Source organism: Phasianus colchicus, chromosome 2, assembly GCF_987193195.1.
Source record: "Phasianus colchicus chromosome 2, bPhaCol1.hap1.1, whole genome shotgun sequence".
NCBI lineage: Eukaryota > Metazoa > Chordata > Aves > Galliformes > Phasianidae > Phasianus > Phasianus colchicus.
The window spans coordinates 16,299,984-16,322,984 of NC_143437.1; the positions used below are offsets into that span (position 1 = coordinate 16,299,984).

General features: G+C 43.0%; 1 protein-coding gene across 8 annotated transcripts in view; it reads right to left on the reverse strand.

Moving 5' to 3' along the window:
- The window catches only part of ATL2 (atlastin GTPase 2), a 38,063-nt gene extending 16,171 nt beyond the window's left edge, over window positions 1-21,892 (reverse strand). For 3 of the 8 annotated variants that reach the window (XR_004167458.2, XM_031597190.2, XM_031597199.2), the window contains exons 1-3: window positions 21,737-21,892; window positions 5,900-6,180; window positions 764-898 (exon numbers count right to left, since the gene is read on the reverse strand). Coding sequence is in view for 6 of the 8 variants with exons in the window: in XM_031597190.2 (XP_031453050.1) it covers window positions 764-898; window positions 5,900-6,180; window positions 21,737-21,797 (477 nt within the window). In the remaining 2 variants the exon portion in view is untranslated. The other 5 variants (XM_031597211.2, XM_031597228.2, XM_031597220.2 and 2 more) reach the window with 5 other exon arrangements.
- Between the last annotated feature and the right edge of the window lie 1,109 nt (window positions 21,893-23,001).

A 23,001-nucleotide genomic window follows, 5' to 3' on the forward strand; every position in this document is an offset into this window, starting at 1 on the left:
TCAGTGTCCCATACTAATTAATCATCAGATGTTCCCGTTGCACTTTGGCAATGTAAGGACTATGATAGTTAAGTAAGAGTTTACAGTTCAGGAGAACAGGAGAATACAGTGCTGATGTTAGGAAGTAAATATTTACTGACAACATTGAGACTGTTTCAGCATGAAAACAAACATCTGAAATCAAACTCTGTAATTACAGCAATTGAGAGTTCAAAGGTGCACCAGTTTTGATAAGTATAGTTAGCATATGAAGTATTTACCACAAGTAGATGTGCTTTTTCTTTTTATGAGCCAGCTGTTGAACTGTGCAGAGCAACCAGCTTCTGGTCACTGAAGCTGCATTTCCAGTGCTTACAGCTACATGCTACACATTGCCAGAACAGTTACAAGCCAGAGCACATCTCAACTCAAAAAGCAGTATTTGTTAGAGCTGTTCTTATCACAGCACTTGTCTATACACAGTACTTATAACCAACATAGTTTTAAAGCATTCACAGGATAACCCACCCATCGGCCTGGACAAAACAAACTTCAAACTAATTTCAAAATGGACTATTGTTGAAGATTGAATACCAGCAGGAAAACACACACCTGCACTGATATAAGGTTTCCAAATGCATTATACAGCCAGTGAATAGAAAGGAACCAACTGATGTTTGAATTGCCTCCACAAAACCCATGGCATTAAAACTCTTCACCCAGAGGCAAAAAAAAAAAATAAATAAAAAATCACTAAATACATCTGTTTAAGTCAAGCACTTACCTTTGTTCCATTGGGTCTATCAATTACAAACACTTCACTCCAGATCTGGATGCCAGTGGTTTCCCGTTCACATCCACCTCTCCATGTAAACCCAGTCAAAGGCTCAGTGTTTCCACCTATCCAGCAAGGAGAAGTCTATAAAACAAGAAGAAAATCTTATTTAACACCAAGAAAGAGTTTTTTTCTTGTTCCAAGTATGTTTTAACAGACTTTCATATCGTTCTTTCATTTCTGTCAAAGCTGAATAGCAACATTACATTAAGGATTAAAAACCACAATGCGACTCAACTGTACATTGTAGATGATAAAAAAAATTTGCTTTGTGGTCCATTGTATTTCAGCAGTTGCCCAGATCTTTATCCACTGAAGAGTGCACATGCGTAACTTTCAAGTCTCACTGCTAGCTCTAAGTGCTTGAGAACAGCTCAGTTTCATACATCAATTCCACTTTGCCTGACTCTCTCTTTCCAAGACAGTTATAAACACCATATTTTGTAACTACAGAAATAGCTGAACCTCTGCAAGGAACAGAACTAATTTCAACTTGATCCTCCCCCTTGCAAACTGGTCAACTGCCAAAATTAAATAAGCATCTAAACCCCTGCACTAACAGAGACAAAAGTCAAGAATCCCACTTGCTGAAGTCAAAAAGAAAGCACAAGGATTAGAGGATTCCTATACATCAGGCACAGAAAGTACTTTTCCCAAGGATTCACCTTACAAGGTAAAATAGAGATCCTGATATGTACCAATCAACACACGCATGTTACAAGCTCACAGGCCAAGTCTCCCGCTTTGGGAAAGGCTGCTGGGCAGTCAAATACAGTCTGAAGGTAACAGGTCTGGCTGCTGATACGGTAGCAAGGTCTTCAGTCCTCAAGGACTGGCAATGAATGGAGCACTGGCTCACATAGAAGATTCCAGACATGACGTGAACAGATTTAGCCTGCAAAAGCAGCTTACGTACTGGGGAAGTAAGGAAACATGAACAGGCATTCTAAGGAACTTCAACTGTGATAGATTACACACTGAAATTCTGGAAAAGCAGGAAGCAAATTTTTAAGTGAAGAGGAAGCTTAGGGAAAAGCCTTTATTAACACAGAAACAGATTTTCAATGAATTTGCCTCTGAGCACCCAGAGAATATCATAAGCAAGATAAGTGTGCTCATAAAGGAGGTCAAAGAAGCATCTCCTCCACTTACTAAGCTATGGCCTAACTTGCTAACTCCACAGTGAATCTTTTCAGAATAGCTCACGACAGACTTCTTCACATCAGAGAACATCCCATGGCACTCAGAAGGCTGTACATACAGAAATATTTGCTATGGATAAATAAAACTGTTTATTTCAAAAGGAGGAAGAGAAAAAACCATGTTTCATACGTACTACTGTTACTTTCTGCAGAGAGAACCTATGTGCTAAAAGAAAAAGTCAATTAAGCAATTCTGCATCAGCATACTCCCGAGCTTAGTGCACACCATTCATCTTTGCTACTTGGATCACATATAGCAAAAGCAAATTAAATGAGCAGATTAAAAAAATACAGAAGATGTATTCACCTAAGGAAAGCAAACAACTGCTCTTTATAGGCATTTTTGTCTTTGTTTTTAACACACACATACCCAAAACCAATGAGAAGAAGCACAACAAGAGTATTCCCTGGAAGCTTTGTTATTTTTGAGGTTTTGTTGGTTTGTATGCCACAATTACACACCCACTGACCATTGCAGAAATCAAAGTTCCATGCCTGCTTTAGGACTCAGTACACCCCAAGACATAACCCTGCAATGCTGAATCAGATTTCACAGACGTACTGTAGCAGACTGTAACTTTGCATTTTTTTCAAAAGAAGCTGTTATGTAATTCATCAATATAATTCATCACTTAAGAGGAAGAATACTTTTTCCCAATTTAGTCCAGAAATATATTGCTCTATGCACAGAAACTCAGACCAAAACTACCTGAAGTTTTGACAAGTATCTCAGTGACAACTGCATATAATCACTTTTTATTTCATGTGATTCATGCAACAGGAAACTTTGGTGTCTTAATAAGCAGAAGTTCAGCTCAAGCTGCTTCACGCTATAGGTGATGCAGACAAAGCCTGGGTCTGACTCTGAGCTTTGCATTACTATGAAGCATTCCTAGCTTACCTCTCTTTTCCAGGGAAACAATGTTTTAACAACCTTCATCCACTAAGCTGGCTTTTGGAAGGCTTTGCTCCTACAGGAAATCAAACTGTAAGAAGCACCACAATACTGTATTAATCTCTCTAAACATATTTCATATCAAAGAAAGGTCCAATGCAGCTTTATTTCGTTAGTGCCATCAACGTGAGGTGCATCTTGCAGATTAATACAAGCTAAGGTCACACCTCTAAATAAAGAAAAAGCTTTCCAATTTAAATTTATTAGTTACTACACCCAACTCTTTATAAGGCTCATTATGTAGAGATCACAGGATCACTGCAGCAGCTTTATTGAACACATACTACTGCTATTCAGTAGCAGATCCTGTTCATTTCAAATAATGAATGATAACATTAATTATCATTGCTTGAAATGAGATGCCCATTCTCCCTGAAGTCAGCAACCAGTTTCAGACTTTTAAAACTCCTACCTTTGACTTCAGCAGCACAAGTTAAATTTTTAGAATCTTCTCACATGACTCCTAGCTCTTGGTCTTAGACAAGAAAATGGGATGTCAAAGTTATCTTAGCAAGATTTTCATGTACTTTAACATCAGTGGAACAGAATATCCCAGAATTGCTTGATTTGTGTATGAATCGAACACAGATGCACTGGTATTTTGTGCAAAGGCCAACATTCAGTTCACAGTAAATACAGGCTCTAATAACATTAGAGAGATCAGAATTAAGAGTATTATAAAGGTCCACCAAGACCTCCCTTCCTGTACCAATATTTGTGTAAGCATAGATGACACCACCTGACTTAAAATTCAGCAGGCTCAGAAGTAGAGGCACTGCACTAATCTTTTCTCATCCCCAACTTCTATTATTCAAGTTTGAAGCTGCTCTTATGCTTGTCATACTCTTCCCCAAAGCCAGTTTACGTCACTGAGCTGGCAGGAAACAATTTAGCAAAGTGCAGCATCTTCTGATGCACCCATGAGCACAATCAGCTCAGCTAAGGGCCTGCAAGCATTACAGCTTGAGAACACAAATGCCTGGCCAAAAGCAATGCATGGAGAGCAAAACCTCCTCTTTTTAGGGAAGAGATAGCTGTTACACCAAATGGCTGAGCTTGTCCTTCAAAATGCCATTTGTTGACATCTATAGAGAACTGAAAAGGGCTTCTTTCTCTTTCTTTCTTGTTTCTCTTTCTTTCTTGTTCAGCCTGGAGAAAAGAAGGCTGCAGGGTGACCTCATTGCAGCCTTTCAGTACCTAAAGGGAGCCTACAAAGAGGAGGGGAATCAACTCTTTGAAAGGGTGAGTGACAGCAGGACAAGGGGAAATGGTTTTAAGCTGAGGGAAGGGAGATTTAGGTTGGATGTCAGGGGGAAATTCTTTACGGAGAGAGTGGTGAGGTGCTGGAACAGGCTGCCCAGGGAGGTTGTGGATGCCCCGTCCCTGGAGGTGTTCAAAGCCAGATTGGATGGGGCCCTGGGCAGTCTGGTCTAGCATTAGGTGGAATGATGGTGGCCCTGCATGTGGCAGGGGGGTTGGAGATTCATGATCCTTGAGGTCCCTTCCAACCCTGGCAATTCTGTGATTCTGTGATTCTGTGAAAAAAAGGGCTTGTATAGTACAGTGAATAGAGAACATTATTACACAAGACTGAAAATGTTCCAATACAGTTTGCTCTCTGAACTCCTATTTTGCAATCTGAAAGTTACAGTATTTGCTTGAAGAGCAAACCTATTTTTGGGAGAACCTATTTTTGTCTCCACTTAGTGCCCATCTAGCTCAGATGGCTGTATTTCTCAGGAGTTTTGTTGGTGGTTGTTTTGGGTGGGTTTTTTTTTTGTATTATTATAAACAGGACACTACAGAAGGTTTATACACACACAGAGTCACCCCCTGAACAGCCGTATCAATGAAATGTTTATTTCTCTGTAGCCTAAAAGAGTCTTAAGAAGTTACAAGTGCCAACTTACTACTTAGTATTCCTCCTACTACACCCTTAGTGAGTGTCTTATGGGGCTTTTAGCAAATCAGTGAGAAGAATTCAATAGCAGGCATTACTTGGAGTGAGGGAAAGAAAGTCTTCATCTGCCAGCTACCAGCAGCTTCTTTACAATATTCCCATATTTCCTGAAACAGCAGGGGTCAGCTTGATTTCTCCTCAAGCCAGCTAGCACAAAGGCAAAATAGATGCAATTACGGTTAGTTTCCACTACCACAAATTCCAACTCCAAGAAGAAGTGACCAAAAAGGAATTTGTTCTTGTCACTTAAGACTTTCAAAAAGTAGCAAAGTACTGAACTGTTAATATTCACTGTACAAAGAAACACATCACAACCTATGACAGGCAGATGAATACATTCACAGGAGGCCCTATGCCACTTTCTGTATCAGCCAAAAATTCAACATATAGTAGATAAGCCAAAAGCTATAAAGTAGAGAGGAATTAAACTTCAGATCAGGCATTAATTAACCAATGACTGGAAAGTACCAGAGAAATTTCTGGATTGTGTTCAGGGACACATTCCAAGCAAGACGACAGGAGACTTTCTCCTGTTTGCCATATCTCAGATTTAGCCCTCCAATAGCTATCTGCCAAGATTCTTCTTTTTGCAGCAATGGATAAGACAGTGCCACACACGATTGTAGGAGACCAAGTCAAAGCAATACTCTTCCAAGCCACCATCTGGTTAAGACCTTCTGCAAACCTCAACTAGAAGGCCACTATGCTCACCTTACTCAAGATCTTCTCAAATCCATTTACATCAGGACCCCAGTAATTTAAGTGATAACTATAGCAATTATATATTGAACAACCACCGCCTTAAACACTCTTCTTCATAGAGTAATAGCACACAGCAGCTGGCTTTCCCTCTTCCTCTAAGAAGTTTTACCTACTATATTTGTAGTAAAGTCAACAAATACAAAAGTAAACAACTGAAAGACTAAACTACTTTTTTATTTCTGCAGGAAAAAGTCCAAGTTACTCACCCTGTTATACATGTATCTAAGCATGAAGTCCAGCAGAAAAGATTTTCCTTTGCGGAAAGCTCCTGCTACAGACACAACTACTATGTTAAGATCTTTGATGTGTTCCTGAAGCAAGATTTTTTCCAATGCTTCTTCATCTAACTCAAAGTTATGGTCATCTTCATGAGCGAGAACAATCTGTATGGGGCGTGGCTTATCCAAATCCACCTCGTCATCTGAATCTGGCATGACATCCGAGTCAGGTAGGGCATCCTCCTCTTCTTCCTCCTCATAATGCTTACCTGTAAATTGACAGGTTAGACTGCATTAGTAAGTCAGAGCTTAAGACACTAGACATTTCTACAAAAACCCACGCTAGGCTTTCATTCCAGCAACAAGAATGATGCTGTTGGGAATGTACATGTGCAGATGAGATCAACAGCTGCTGTCTGTACATTTTCATGACTTCTGCACATAGTCTGCATTTCAGATTCCAGCATTCCACAGGTTTTAAGTAGTCACAGAAGGAAACTGTTTTTCAGCACCAAGACCTATTTTCAAGGCTTCTTATTTGCAACTTGCACTAAAAATTGCAGGTTTCTTCTCCTATCTAGGAAATATTCGTTTGTTTAACACAAGCTCCAAAGAGGTAAAAAAAAAAAAAAAAAGCTTAGGTAATCACCCTCTGCTGCTGTCAAAATAAATGTTTTCAGTCCGTTTTGGTTACCAACATGTACAAGCAAAACCAAGATTACAACAGCAGACGATGAAAATTCCTTTCTAATTCCAACACCTGCTTCAGTTCTCAAACACAGCAGAACGCCTGTTCACTGCTTGAAAGAGGAAGAAACCTCACATACATATATAAGGAGTAACATCTTGGGGTCTAAAACAAAGCAAGAAACACCAAAGCAGTTCCCACACTGTTTTTCTGACACATTAAGCATGATTCGATAACAGCAAGTACAGGTTGCTACAAAAAGAAAAAGTTAAAGAATATTGGGAGCTCATTTTATTCACACTAAGAATCAATAATCTTTGAGAGTCCATTCAGCAGCTGAAAGAAAGACAGCTCAGGTCAGATTTAGTTATAGAACTCCATGTGCACAAAGCTGATTGAGGCATCTCCCTAGCAGTTACAAATGTGGGAACATCAGCGTATCAGCTTCACTATGTTGGATGGCTTGTCATGCCTACATTCCCAAGCATAGCTTTTATCAAAGAGAGGAAGCAGCTGTATGTAGGTTTGTTATTACACAGCCCAGCGTTCCCTGTGGAAGCAGACCAGAAGCAGTGTCACAAGGCACCACGGAACCCATGCAGTTGGATTCATACATGGCAGAGATCCTGCCAACATCCACAGGTTGAGCCAAGTCATTCCTGCCAGACTATGCATCCCATCCCCAGCAAAAGACTTTGAACAGTGCTCCAACGCACTGTTTTGTTGATGTAATGAGACATCTGAATCATTACCATGTACTTGAAAGCCTGGCAACACAGTGACCCTGGAGTTTTTCCAAAAGCTGCCTCTTTAGCCAGTTCTGACAGCATTTCACTTTACTGTAAATTAGAGTGGACAACTCCATTTTCAACCATCGCATCTGTGTTGTTTGAAAGGTCAGAGGCAGTAAATCTTTAAAAATGCACGTATGTATTGCTTTGAATATAATATAAAGCTAGCGTAGAACTTCAGGAGGAAAGATCCTACCTATAAATACCTGGCTTTGTGGCTGGTGCGGTGCCACCACCAAAACATTGGGGGATTTTTGACAATGGGGTGGCCTATGTGGATCTGGGCTTGCAGCCACCAGATTCTTCCCCTTGAAAAAGGTGATATGCGAGTCCTTGGGGAAAAGCTAGTAGGCTTCAAACTAGATTCAGAAGGGGAGGGAGCAATAGTGAGTCTGCTCATGTGCAGATTGCCCAGAGATATGGTAGATTCTTCACCCCTGGAGACATTCGAGGTCAGGCTGGACAGTGACCAGAGCAACCTGATCAAGCTATAGATATGTCTTTTCATTGCACGGGAGATCAACTAGATGACCTTTAAAGGTTTCTTCCAACTCAAATGATTATATGATAATCTTCAGTGTTTAAATCCTAAGGAGCTAGAGTCAAGTTATCCAGCATTATCCAAGCGAGTGCACAGAACAGCTCCCAGCAGCACCCTAACCCAGTCTGGCTGACAAAGCAGGCCAAAACATTCAGCTGCACCCACAAGCCTGACAAACAGGAGTAGCTTTAAGATTAGCTATCAGTTGGACACCAAAGTACATTGACAATACTGGTCACTATTTCAGAAGAAAAACTGCACCTTCTTCCTAAAGCTTTATTCTTCTCAGAAGTTAAATGCACACTTTTTTTTGAAAGAGTTTCACAAAACAATTTGCCCCATATAGGAAGCATTCTTTGTAGGTCAAAAAACACAGGAAGATGGACCTTGTCTTTTTGACAGAAAGGAAGAGAATAATTCTATTGATAAAAAACATTTTACGGCAAAAAAAAATTCTAGCGAAGTATCTCTCTGCTTTTACGTATTCCCTAGACGTTTAACTCTGCTTCATAAAAGCCTTTTATTCTTAAATCTGTTCCATTTCAACTGCAATAAAGCATCAGTTTTGTAAACTAAAATAGACTGTGTTGTGTTTTTTATTATCAGGGCAGTGAGGCACCAGCACAGACTGCCCAGAGATGCAGTGGATGCCCCATCCCTGGAGACTTTCAAGGCAAGCTGGATCAGGCACTGGGCTACCTGATCTAGCAGTGCAGGTCCCTGTTCATTGCAGGGGAGTTGGACTAGGTGACCTTTAAAGGCCCCTTACAAGGCTAAGGATTCTATGATTCTACAACTTCAAGTAACATCTGCGATTTCTCTTCACTGAATAGCAGCCAGACACTAACCACCTTTTCCTTCCTGGAAGTCATCAGAACCTTAGCAGATCTCAAAGCTTGAGCCTTAGCAACATTCTTCTGCCTACACAGAGAGCAGCCACCCAAAACCTCCTCAAGCCCAAACACTTTCCAGACAAACAAGTAGCGTGATCTTTTATCATTAGGTTTTTTCCTAAACAAACATTCTCCCTATCACAAGTTGATACTGCTATCAAGAGCTTGGATATGATAGGTCTGCTAAAGGTCCACAATGCCTTGTTAATAGTCTTCCGTACCCTGCAGCTTAAATAACAGAGTATGGAAGTTTAATCTCTGGTCCTGTTCAATGTCCATTATATTTTGCTCACCAACAGAGACTAGAAAGTGAAGTCCAATGCATCAAGTTAGGAGGCAGAGTGGGTTGGTTTGGGATATTCTTTTGTTGGGTTGTTTAGTTTTTGTTGCTTTTTCCCCCTTTGGGGGAGGGGGGAGAAGGTCACACTAGACAGCTTAATATATCTCAAAGTTCCCAAACTGCCTACAGAAAACACTATCATAGCCATGAATCAAGCACTTTGAGGGTGGAGAACTACAGTGTTGACAGCTGTGAAGGAAATTTGATCCATCCAGAAGAGCTGGTTTCATAAATCCATTCTCAGGTGGCACAGAATAGCCTTCCTTTCAAGAGATTTTAAACCAGTTAACTGGACAGACATTGCAATGTTAAATATGGTAACTGTGGAACAAGTACTACTGCTCAGCCCAGCAAGATAACCAACATATGCTAACCTACCATTGGCTCCCAGGCAGATATCACAAGATATCTGGCCTCTTGATATTACTTTCTGATTGCTTACCCTGTCACTTTGCTAGCTGCTGTCTCAGGTAGCACTGGAATACTCTGGAAAGCTTCCTTGGAGGCTTCGGAGTCCTGGGCAGAAGGATTGCATTCCACTTCCAAGAATTACTTCCATAGCAGTGTCTCGAAACAATGATTAGGAGAAGTCCCACTCCACAGTCCAATTTTCATCAAAAGCTGCAGGAGCATTACAGTAAGCCTGCATGTAGCTCATAAAAGAAACGTGCAGAGCACTGTCAAGTCAAGCCAGGATTGATAAAATGCAGAATACTCCTTACTGCTCTACTTGCTGTTGGTTGGGTGTTCTTGTTTTTTCTGGTTGGTTTGGTGCATTGTTTTTTTTTCCATTCCTCACCTATCCCAGCACAGATATAGTGCATAAATACCAAGTCAGAACTTATGTGCATTTGTCCTACAGCCTCATCTAAGGGCCACACACTGCTGTAGGTTCTTCCAGTACTCCAACAAACCAAGTATAAGCAGTGGCTTTCCCAGTATGGTCATCCCTGCACTGGCGTGTTTCTAGACAACTAGAATAGTTGTGAATTCACCAAGCTCATGGCAACATCTCTGTATAGGTCTCCATGACAGGGCATTCAGTACTGCAGAAGCAGCAACCAAAGTAGTTGAATTCTGTTGCCTTGGGTGGACTTTTTGTTAATTTTTGTTGTCAGCTCTTTTTTGTTTTAAAAAGCTTGATGCTGTGGGGAAGTCTAGATCCATTCCAGAAATGGGGTTATGGTTCCAGTGCACTCATTCACAAGCACTTAGAGAAGAGTGCTTTCAGAGGCACAGCATAAGGCTTGTCTCGATGTTGGAAATGCCCATCTGCACAGAACACTGGACCGAAGGCTTTCAGTACCTACAGAAAAGCTCTCATCTGACAAAACATGTGGCATTTATAGAGCAGTGTTAGCAGGCCCAGAAAGCCACAGCTAAGTTTTTTCCAAGCAGTACGTCCGTTCTTTGAAGCTTCTGCACTACTAAACTAACGTACTTTGGACTATAGTCACATTCTTTGCTCTGGAAGAAGCTGATGCAGAAAGATCACTGACTGGACTTGCCCTGAAACCTGCTGTCCACTCAGCCCTATGACTATAGCAATTTGTTAATCACTCCCTATTCTATTTCAGCCCCTCACAACCTGAATAATTCAGATTAAGAATTTGAGCTACTGCAATAGCTTCCTAAGCCAGGTCAAACACCTTAGGAGATGCAGGAGAAGCAATGCACAAAATTGGACAGACTTGAATGGAAGCAGATACAGCCACAGGAACCAACTATGCCCAGCTTCCCCAGAAGTTCTGCATTCTGCTCAGCAACCACTACAGCAGGACTACTGACACAACAGCTAAGTATCCAAAACAAGCAACATTTGTTGAAATGCTAAGCCAGATTTTGAGAACAGTAACTTCTTGTGTAGGTAGAGAATATTTCAATTGAACAAACTCAACTAAATAACCCATTTCTTAAAGTATGAAGTAAAATGAACAAAAGCTAATTCCTGCTTCCCCTAAGGGCACAGTGAGCAGCTGATGACCTATTTGTCCTCCAGTGTAAGAACATGGGAGCAAGAGCTCAACTTGCATGCTATGAAAATAAAAGAGACAGCCTGCTTTGAATGCTTAGGAGGAGGAACCCACATATTCATCGAACCCAAGCATCAGATCTATCTTTAAGCTTCAACCCAAACAGAGCCTGAGCAGGTTAAACACGTCACTCACACTCTTTCATAAGGTTAAAAAAATTACATAATTACTAAATTCAGTTAGTGTTAGATATAGTGTGTTTCTGATCAACAAACACCGCATATAGGCATCTCTGGACACTGGAGCTGACACATTAAAATAAGCTTTGTTTGCTCTTTAGTAGCTCTATAAACAGTCAGCTAAATCAGTCACTTTCATTTAGTGTAGATGGTGCATCAGTATTCCTTCTATGTGCTCTCTCAAGGAGTTACAGAGACATGAGAAAGCCTAAGCCTCCAAGCTAGTAGTCTTGGAATCTTGTTCACTTGAAAGCCCACACTTTGGTGGAAGTCTTGCTTCTTCAGCTCTCAGCACCCCTGAACCACTCTCCTGATCATCCACAGACACACAGATCTGTGGCCACACAAAACGACCTATATCTCCCCCCTGAGTGTAGATGCACCATCACTTTCTCCACACAACTGAATGGCAAAGCAAGCTGAAGTGGACTGCGCTGATCTTAAACCATCCAGCTTGAAATTCTGGTGTACTTCGACAGCCTGTGGAAGTTTGCAGCTTTAATTAAAAGCTTAAAACGAGGTCTTATGAAGAAATCATTGCACCACATTTAAAAATAATGCATTCTCTCAGAGCTTCACCTAGGAAATTTTCATTAGAGAGAAAGGAAACAAATTATTTAAATGCTTCTCATTTTGGTGTAGTGAACCAAGGAGAGCGTAGGCAGGTATAAATTAAGTTCCAGAGCATAGAAAAAAAGTAGGTTAACTTCCAAGCCTTATTTGAAAAAGACAAAAAACCTGACACATCCACAACTTTAAAAATAAATTAAAAAAAAAAAATCACTAGATTTAAGCCCAAATCCTCCTCACAGTCCTACTCCATGCAGTTAACTCACAGCAAGATCCACATGAAAGTTAAGGGGCTGTTGCAGAACTTAATGCATCATTGCTTTCTCACTGCTGACTAGCAAATACTGCCAAGTAGCTCATTTTAAGGCCAGAAATAATTAAATGTTTTGAATATTTCAGCTATAAATAGGACTGACAAGCTAAGTTCCAAAGACTTGTTTGGATACCCAACAAGACTGACAGAGGAGAACGGGGGAGGGGGAAAGAAAGTCATGTTTAACTCCCTCTCTTCCTTCAGGGCAATGGGATGTTGAGGGAGGGATCTAGAACTGTTACATAAAGTACTAGAAGAAGCAAAAAGAACCTGAAGCCACAGTTCTGCCAGCAAAGAGGGGGGAAAAAGATACTCTGATGACCTAAATAACTAATCAGACAATAGGCCTGTCTACTCCTGAAGTGCTTCCTCTGTTGAATGATCATCACGCACAGAGGAGCAGAGTCAGCTCTCCCATCGCCATGCAAAGTACTTGTAAGCTGGCATTTTGCATTCTCCATTTAAGGGGAGAGAGAGGCTAACGGGCAACTTCACTGTAATGAAGAGCAAGAAAAGTTAACCTTCCAATTCAGCTATATTCAAGTAACACCAAGAAGCAGAGGCTAAGACAGAAGCAGCACAACCCCTAACTCAATCTCAGAAAACAAGTAGCAAAAAACTGTATATAAAAGAACTGCTTTCCTGAAAGCACATCATGAACTTAGAGAGATGTTTCTCCATAGCTACAAAGAAAAACTTGGAAGGAGTGATAGCGACAAAGCATGCTCCTCAGCTCTCTTCCTCTCTGCCTAAAAACCACAGCTATTATTAGCATATCACTGGAGAGTACAACAGGATCTCTACCTACTAAAAGGTTTATCAGCATTTTTCCAGCCCCCTCAAAGGACGTTACTTCAGAACACTAAGACTAAGGTACACAAAATTATTAACCTTTTCTTCCTTTTCTCACCATATCCAAGTTCTTGAGGATGGGAACAAGCATATAGCAGATGTGGCAATGCCTGCGTTCACCACAGATTCTAACACTGCCAAATGAAAGGTGTACAAAAACTGCCGGCTCACTGGATCCTTGTAGGCCATTACAGACACAAAACAGAGTTGAAGATCAGAGTATGACACTATTTCATGTTGCTGCTCATCCTAGAAGATTCAAGCAGCATTTTCTAATCATTTTAGGCTGTAATTACATGTTACGTACATTATGCGTAGTTCTCACACATCAGCAGCTACTAATTCAGAGAATCATTAGTTATCCCAAACCACAGTTTTGAGTGGGGATGGGGAGATAAGAGTAAGGTGAAAGATGCCAGCTGCAATTATCCCATGTTTGATCATTAGATTACTAGCCAGAATAGGTTAAACCACCAGCCCCATCTGCACTGTGTTCACAGAAGAGCCCAAGGAAGTGCTCAATTGGGCTGTACAAGCAGCTATGTCAGAGGGCCAGTTTTCATATTCATTTCCAGGATAAACAAGATGTCAGTAGGAATACCAACAGGTTTAAGAAAGAGAGCAATTCAAAGAGGTTTCAGTTTTTCTTTTTTTGCTCAGACTATGCTTTTGATCTGAATCTTCTAAGTAAAAATGATCCTTCAGTCCAGTCTCCAGCTTACACCCAGCTTCCTGCCTTCCCTTCAAAACATGCAGCTCGGGAAGCCTCCCATCCAGCTTTTCCAGCATGGAATGCAGTAATTTAGTTTTATTACAGACTTCTAGAATAAATTTCAAAGAGCTAAGAACTGTACAGGAGTAACTGCATTTACATTAAGAAATTGCCTTCTCTAGATCACGTACCTAGCAAAAATGCATATACTAACTACCTTCAGACATCTTGAGGGGGTATTTCAATTCCTCCCCCTCTCTGTGTCACGGAAAATGGTTCTTAAGCTGGTGGTATCGCAAACACACACATGCACCAGGTGAAACCAAAGCATGACCGAGGAAAACACATGCAAAGTTAGTGCCCAGAACGAGAAGCAGAATCAAAACAGTAGAAAATAAAGCAGACCATGCAAATCACATTTTAGGGAGAACTGAAACAAAAGCAAGAACAACATATTTTGCACTGAAGGAAGAGACTGTTTTCACAAGGCTACAACACAAACAGTTTTCACAGTCCCCACTGATAACCATGCACAGAAAGAGCCTTGAGCTGCCCTATCACAGTTCTGCAGCTGATCCACAATAGATGATACAGCACCTCATTGAGCCCAAGTTCTCCAGAACCCCACACTCACTCTCCACCACTGCCGAGTCTCCACCAGGCATCGTTGCTGCTGCACAGAAGTCCTCTGCTAAGACAACAACTCAAAGTACACTTCTCTTGCCAACAAGACAGTGCCAGTACCTGCCTCCTCCCTCCCTGCCGCCTCTTCATAACTGAGCTTTAACCTCCCACTCACACGTGGGCTCTCCCACTCCTTCTCATTTCCAACACCAATACACAGCCTTTCAGGCTAGCTTTGCCACATATCCAACTCTGCTAAGAGGCAAACCAGTTAAATTATACCACAGCAGAAAAAGTAGAAAACAATTCATATTGGATTGCAAGCTGTAACAGTTCAACAAGTAGTTGAGGTGAAGAAGAACAAACAGCATAGCTACACAACTTTGTTATCTGACCCCAGAACGTAGTTCATCAGTATTGCTGAACCGTACAGGTCAGCTGCCATCCAAGTTGGCACCACTGTCCTTGGTCCCCACAAAAGCTTATCTTGAAGAAACACAAGGTGATGCTGTGCACCCTACAGCCCCTGAAACAGCTGTGCCAGCACAAGTGAGGGGGAGGCACAAGCTGCTTGACTCAGCACTGGCGCTAAAAGGCAAGTTGGGCTTTGTGATTACAGCCTAAGCAAGCTGGAAGACTTCTCCCATCCCCAAAAAGCTGAAGTGCATTTAAGAAGCATGTTCATGTAGCAAGTCAACGATACATGATAATGCTGCAAAGAAGGGTAGACAACTGGGCTGTAACTGGATCAGACACTGTGTTGCCAAAGATTTGTCTCAAGCTGAAAGAGTTCAGATTTAGATTCAGATAGCCAATACACTTTTTAATAGTCACTGAACAGGGTTCCCCTCGTCTGTATATGCAGTTAAACACCAGCCTGGGTTTTGTCAATAAGGTAGGTCAGGTTGTGCAATTGTTGGGAAGACCTTGAGGTCTCCCTGTCCCTCCTGCACTGGAAGAAGCTGCCCTTGAACGTACCTACTGAATGCACTCAGCCTGCTAACAGCAGTCTCCGCTACGTGATTTTTGAAATTGCAGCTGTTAAATTGTCATAAGGATGCTGTAAAACTTTTTCTCTTCAATATCTCAGTGCCACGCAACAAGCACCTTTGCATTAGTTCAAAGGGCTCCAGACTTACCTATTTACCTAGTGTTCTGTACCATCTTGTCCAACACTTGTTACCACAGCAGCCTCTGTGATAACTGAGAGCCTGAACAAGAACTTTGTTGTTAACAGTACTTTTCTGAAACAGTAAACGCCATTGTTACCTGTATGCCAAGGGTTGTGAAAGTCAAACTCAGCAAAGTATAGCACTAGGGGGAGAAAGATGATAATCCCAGATGAAAAGCAAGCCACACCATTCTCCTGATCCAAACAACATGTAAGGGGAGCAAGTTACTATTTCTTTTTACTTCCAGTTCTCAGTGTGAGTATATCCAGGCAAGCCAACTACTTTTCTGCAGCACGCTGTATGTTGGAAGTACACTTTTATAGCCATCTTTCACTTGGGTAAAGGAAGAGAGAAATACGTGACTGTCTGCAGACTGAATGTTTAACACCTCAGCAGCCAACAGTTTTCTTCTGCAGAGCATATTCAGTGATGCCATTCTGTGGGTTCAGAAAATCCTTCATTAGAGCATGTAGAAGATAAATAGGGGGAAGATAAGTCCAAGTCTACAAAAAGAACCAAAACAGAGATCGATAGTTGCTTTTTTAGATCTCACAAAGGCTTCATGTGGTCAGTTCTAGTATGCTACAGGAATGAGAAATCAGCAAGAGTTTGCATCACCAAACAGCTCAGTTTGATATTTGATTAATGAAACAGTGATATGTCTGCAACTCAAAGTACTTAGACTGAATGTTATTCTTAGAGTCTCAGTGCATCACATGAGCCAACTTCCAACCTCTTTAAATGCAGGAGGCTGAATTTCAAGGCTCTTCTCAAAGAAGCAGGATTTCTGGTAGGACTTGAAGGTATTTAGGCACATCTGCTAAGAGCCACTTATTTCTGTAGCACTACTAGTTCTAGAGGATAGCCCAGTTTGGTGCCCCAGCTGCTAAAAGCATTACTGAATGCCTTTTTCCCAAACAATTACTGTACTAATCAGTCTGACGCACCAGCGTTTAGGAACATTTCCTTTTATGTATTTTGTACTGCATTCCCTCCCTTATCCCTGTGGCAACCTTAAGACTTCACTGCCTGAAAGATACGTGATAACTGCCTCAAGGGCAACTTTCAGGCCAGGTTTGGAGTAACACTGTTGGCGTTACTAAAAACAATTCCACCAGGTTTGTTCTAAACCCAAAAGTTTAAGAAAACATTTCTCTTAAAAACAAAGTAACTTCCCAAGTGATTTCACGTACTTTGAGTGATTGTTCGCACCCCGAAATCAGTACTACAATGATTTCTGCATTAGGCAGAGGATTTACAAATGTTATCTTTCACTTCCCCCAGTTATCTAAGGTTCCACAAGTAGATCTCACTACACAGACAAAGTGAGACAGTCACAAGCAAAAGCCAGAGGAGTTTTTTTTTTGTTTTTTTTTGTTTTGTTTTGTTTTTTACATCTACCTCTGGAGCTGGGAACACAGGGTTACAGGGGAAAGGAATAAGACAGCACTCAAGCTTGCAGACTGTAGTATCACAGGACTGAGCTTACAGAGACGGTTAAAATAACCGTGCTTATTCTTCCAGTCACCAGTACCACCCTGTTTGAGAAGATAAGAGGCAAGAACAGTTTTTCCAAGTACACACAACGCACAGGAATTAATCCTAACACGTCAGTACAAGCAGTTGATACATTCTGCAACAGGTTGAAAACTATATAGAAGCCAAATAAAACAAACAAAAAAAAGCCTTGTTGTATAACCATTCCTGCACAACACTTTGCTCAAAAGCCACTTCAAATGCTGCACTGAAACCCAAGCAAACTTACAAATTCAATATGACTATATTACAATTTGACAGTAACTACTGACAGGAATCCGATTCTCACCTTGCTTCAACAACAACTGCATAAGATCAAACCACATTCTGCTTTCAATTTACTCGAAATTACATTCTAAATTATATTCTAAACTCCATGCCTGTAACCTGTACATTTTATTAATTCGAGTCCTCAACTTTTCTGTCTTCCTGATTTAGCTTCCATTTCACTCTTCCAAGAGCAACACAGTGCGGTTTTAAAGCTCTGGCAGTTCTCTCATCTATTACTGCACAACAGAGAAGAGCAGGACAAAATACCCCCAAAACTTAGTCTTTCGTAAACCATTTCCATATATTCAATTGCGTATTAGCTCCGTGCAAGCATTCACCAAGAGGCACCAACAAGACCTCCCATACATGGCTTACCGCATCCATTCGGGTAACCTTTGTCAGGCTACCCTAGATGCTGCATGACTCAATAATGCTATCTTTCATGCCAAACATTTTGCCTTAAGATCTCCCAGCCATGAACAGGAGCCAGCTACTTTCTGTTCAGTTGATGCAAAGACAGAAAATGCTTATTTCAGCTCCAGAAGTCTGAGCACTGAGACCTACCACTACTCTCACACCAGAACGAGAAACCAACTGGTAAGAGCAGGGGCTTGCAGTGACCGACTCCACGCAAGCCAACTGGACAGCTTTTGAATATATAAGTACATGAACAACCTGCTATGGAAGTAACTCACTGGGTGAATATACCATCAATAGCACTGCAATAGCATACATACGCTCCCTCCCAAAAGGAGATAGGAGGGCAAGCTCCTTTCTTTGCAGCAGTGACAACTCCAGTTAGACAGCAGCAGGTAGGTACTTGCCTAGCATTACTTTATGCTCTTGATCATCTCACAGTAACTTGTTTGTGCAGCCATCTTCAAGTCTTAGAAGATAAACACAGTCAATCAAGGCTTAAGAGTGGGAAATCTGACCCACAGATTTCATTTCAGGCTTCCTGGTTGAACAGAAAAAAGATTTCCAAAGTTTAAACGTCCTCCAAATTCCTCAGATTTTTATACTGGATGTGTTCCAAAACAATATTTAGTAAGCACATAAGGTCTGCCTCTCCTGAAAATGAACACTAGATAAAATGTATTAATTCCTTTCAGAAATAAACAGAAGTGACAAGTCAGCCATCAATGCTCTCAGAAAATTAGTCCCTAATACATGTTAATTTGTTGCTAGAAATGACTTGATTACAATCATTATTCTAACAGATGTAACTCACTTCGTATCAATGTCACTTCGATGTCTGCAGCTAAACAGAACAGCAATCTTAGCGACATTCACATGTATCTTAAACTCACTCACAGTTGTTTCATAGACATGTTGTTTCATAGACAAATCCCAACACCACAAATAAATTCATGTGTAAATCACCTTTACAGCACTCTGACCTCAAAATCCGCTCTAGAACAAAATAATATTCTTAATGTCACAAACAGCCTTCTGCAAACAGGGAAAGCCACTTTCATCTTTCCTCCCAGACAGCTCAAGTTTAAAGTTTGGGTTGCTGGAAGTGTTTTGAGAAATAGACCCAACCATTTTCACTAAGAATAGTCTTAAGAAACTATGCACGTAATTACTTCTGAAAGTTTCTGACTGCTTACAAATGACACATACTGCAAGTCTAAGCAGATGCTCATAGAATATTTTTTTCCTTGTTCACCATACATAGTTGAGAGATAAGACAAAACCCTACAACGTCAACAATTATCATAGCAAGTTTGAAACGTTAAGACAGAATTTAGCAAAACTTTGGCAAAGCGTACTCAAACTGGCCAGTTGAAGATCTCATTATAAACACAGCATGCAGCAACAACAAAAACAAGGGCACAATTCCTTCCAATATTAAAGCTGAAAACTTCCCACTCAAAGACTGCCATACCAGCAGCCCAAAAACCATTGCCAGGACAGGGTCTGTCTGCAACTGCAGTGCAGTAACAACAACTTTAATCTGACTTTCAGTTAAGTTTGAAGTAAAACCTGGCAGTTTTCCTTATGAATGTCCTTGGAATGATTAAAACTTTCTTTACGGACTGTGCTAAAAACGCGTAACAGTTTGCTAAGAACAAGCACAAAGTTGGAACAAGTTATTCCAACTCAAGAAAAACCTGTGACCCAACTTGGAGACTAGCACATCAATACATTTCACTACTGAAGCAAGAACAGAAAACAATTCACCTGCATTTGTTACATCTGTTTTCACAGCTGGACAAAGCTCAAAGTCAGAGGGGTTGCAAAGTGGCCATCAGGAGATAAGCACCCTGCTATTACATCAGAGAAAAATCCCCATCCATCCTTCCTTCCCTCCCACACACACCTGCACTTATCCAGCCTAGCCAGCTTGAGGTTGCACTCCTATTCTTACCAGGACAAGGAGAGAAAACAATCACTTCTGTATCATCGTGCCTTGCTTCATACAGTAGTACCTCAGTAGTCTAGTCAATAAGCAGACATTAATCACAGATATTTAACTGATACACAGGGACCACAGCTGGCATAACATACCCAACAAGTATCAGTACCCCCACAAGACTTGGCTCAGGAACTCCAGACCACTTGGCATAAAGGGCAGCCTGGCCTCTCTGAGCTAGAAGAGTATGCCATGCTTAAAGGAATGCTTCCACAACAGTTCCAGTATAGAATAGCTTTACCTGAATTATTCTAGAAGTGTACTTAAGCTGCAGGCAGGCGAACAACAAGGAAAGAATGCAACCTTCTTCAGCCCTACAACTGGCCTTCAAAAGATTCACAGCTGAAACATCACAGAACTCTGACTATTATTTGAGAAAGAACTGTAACATCATGAGTGGCTTTACTGTAAGCTAGAACATAACAGCTGTTAAGCAACAATTAGTAATGGTACAGAAGGAGTTATAGGCCTCTCCTGTTTCTTATCTTTCCTTGCAACTACTCTAGTCTTCCATGCTGCCTTATTTCATTGTACAGAAGGGTATCCTGCAGACACGAAAGGATCACCCATATCTTTACATACAGACCCTGTCAGTTATGTTGTTCCATTCCTAAAATACCTAAGCAAGTTAACAGTGCCTTACTCTTGTTTCCCTCACTAATGATGATACAGCTACCTTAAAGGCCATTTGTTATACATGTGCTGGTACACTTCTGACCCTGAGCAAGTTAAGCAATAACCCAACACTTTTAAGATTACGCCACATACTACTGAAAATATAGACAGAACCATCAAATAAAATTCAACAGCACTAGGAGTGGAGGAATGGAAAACAGAACACCAAATAGCCAAGTGGCATCACATCCTCAGTTTCCATCTCTGATCTGGCAGGGCCACAACTTTAACGAAACAGCTCAGTAGTTTTCTCCTACCCCTCCCCTATAAGAAAGTCAGAACAGCAGCTCTGCACCTGCCAGCTTACAGCACTGTCAGCCTTCCCAGCTCCTAGCTGGCTCGCAGAAGAAGCAATTTGAACCAGTACTGCCACATGGCATCTGCTAGCTTTGTTTAATCATGCTTAGTTCCACCCTTCTGTTTCCAAATTAAGTGAGAGTTGTTAGAAGTCGTTCAAATAGCTCAACATCTGATTGCAGCACTAAAACCTGATGCAATTGAGATCTGTGTTTAAGCCAGTACTCCACCAGCCCCAGGTTCCCCATCCACGCGGTAATGCAGACCTACATTCTGAAGTTTAAGCTATCCTTGAGAGCTAACGATATAGAACGTATGTATGTATTAAAAAAAACCCCACACTGCGCAAACTCCAGCCCATCTGAGGCTCAGCCCCAAGCAGAAACACGTCCCATCGCTACCAGAAGACGCGTGCGGAGCGAGCACGGTGCAGGGCACGGGCTCCGCACGGAGAGCGGCCCAAGGCTGAGCGGCCGCCCGCCCCGCTCAGCGGCCAGAGCTCCCTCAGCCCCCGGCGGCCCGAGGTACCCGCAGCCCGACGCCAGGCCCAGCCGCCGCATCGCCGGCCACGCACGCGTCGGGCGCGCCGCAGCGACGAGCGGGGTCAGCGGCTCCGAGCCCGCAGCCCCTCTCCGCCCCGCACAGCTGCGGGCCCGGGCCGCGCGGGCAGAGCGCGGCCGCCGCCACCGGGAGCGAGCGGCGGGCCGGGCGGAGGGAACGGCGCTGCGGCCCCCGCCGCCCTCGCCCCGCCGGGGCCGGCGGCCGCCCCCGCCATTTTGAGGAGGGGGGAGAACCCGGGGCCTCCCCCCGTGCCGCCCGCGGACGGCTCCCGCCGCTCGGCCCCGCGCGGCCTCGGCGGCCCCGGCGGAGCTCCCGCTGCCGGCCCCCACCGCCGCCGGCCGCCCGGCGGGCTGCGCTACCTGCCGGCTCGGGCCGTTGGCGGGTCGACCCCGCGCGCCGCGCCGCGTCCCTTTCCGCCATCTTGTCCGGGTTTAAAATTAACTCGCCGTGACGTCAGAGCTCCGCCGCGAGACCTTTATCGCCCGGCGGCGGCGCGCGGGGCGCGGGCGCGGCGGGTCCTAGCGCCTCCGGCTGCCCGCCGCGGGAGGGGCGGCGCATGCGCAAGCCGCAGCCCTGCCGGCGGCGGGTGGGGGAGGGCGCATGCGCGGCTTGCGTTTGACGGGGCCCCGAGGTGTGAGAGGGCTGTCTCAGCGCGGGGAGGGCAGAGGGGGTGCGGCCGCTTCGGGCTCCCTGGTGCCGTTGGGCACCCGGCTCTGCCTCAGCAGCCGTTCGGACTGGCTGCAGAAAGGCTGTAGGCCTGCGACGTTGCCTGCTGGTAGAGGTCACATCATACGTTTGAGTGGTAAATCAGCACGTGAGGCGGGCAAGGCATTGCTGAAACCCGTGTGAGTGCAGCAGCGCTCCTTGTGTAGACCTGACCCTTCTCAGGGTCCGGAGCTTTGCTGAACTGGTTCTGGGGACACGGCTTTGAGTGGCAGCAAGCTAAAAACACCAATGCCTAAACAGGTGGAAGGAAAAGTCAGACGAGGTTGAAAACCAACGTGTTCCGTCATGGCCCCAGCGAGCGCTTTCTGAGCTGCGCACCCTGCTTTCAGCTGGGCACCAGGGGCCTTGTGTCACCGACACCCAGCACGCCGCTGACAGGCCTTGTCTCCGGCAGCTCAGTGTCGGAAAGAGATGGCATAACCACAGCAGCTGAGCGCTGCAGAAGGAGAACAGTGGCTTGTACAGGTCACTGTGAAACTGACAAGAAGGATTTCACTATGCTGTATTTAAGCCGGCACAAATGGAAGCAGAATGCTCTGTATAGAAGTGCAGAGGAAAACGCTGCCGTTGGCCTTCTGCAGGTTAATATCCCCCACTTGTTTGTGGCAGCTTGCTATGGAAAGTGAGCGCGTCACTGCCTGTCCTCCTCACCTCAGCCCAAGTCAAAAGGCAAACTTTCCTTGACATCAGAAAGAAACCAGAACACGCTCTACAAGTTCTGGATTTGTGACTTTCAAGAAAGGAGGGATTTGGGGGTATTTCAGACATACATAGGTCAGGCAAGTGGAAATGCTTCGAAGTAAAACACATTGAAAGCCAGAAACCCTGTTAGTATGACACAGTTAAGATTTAACAGCTTAGTATGAATCTAAGGAGCTGGAAAAAAAATAAAAAACAA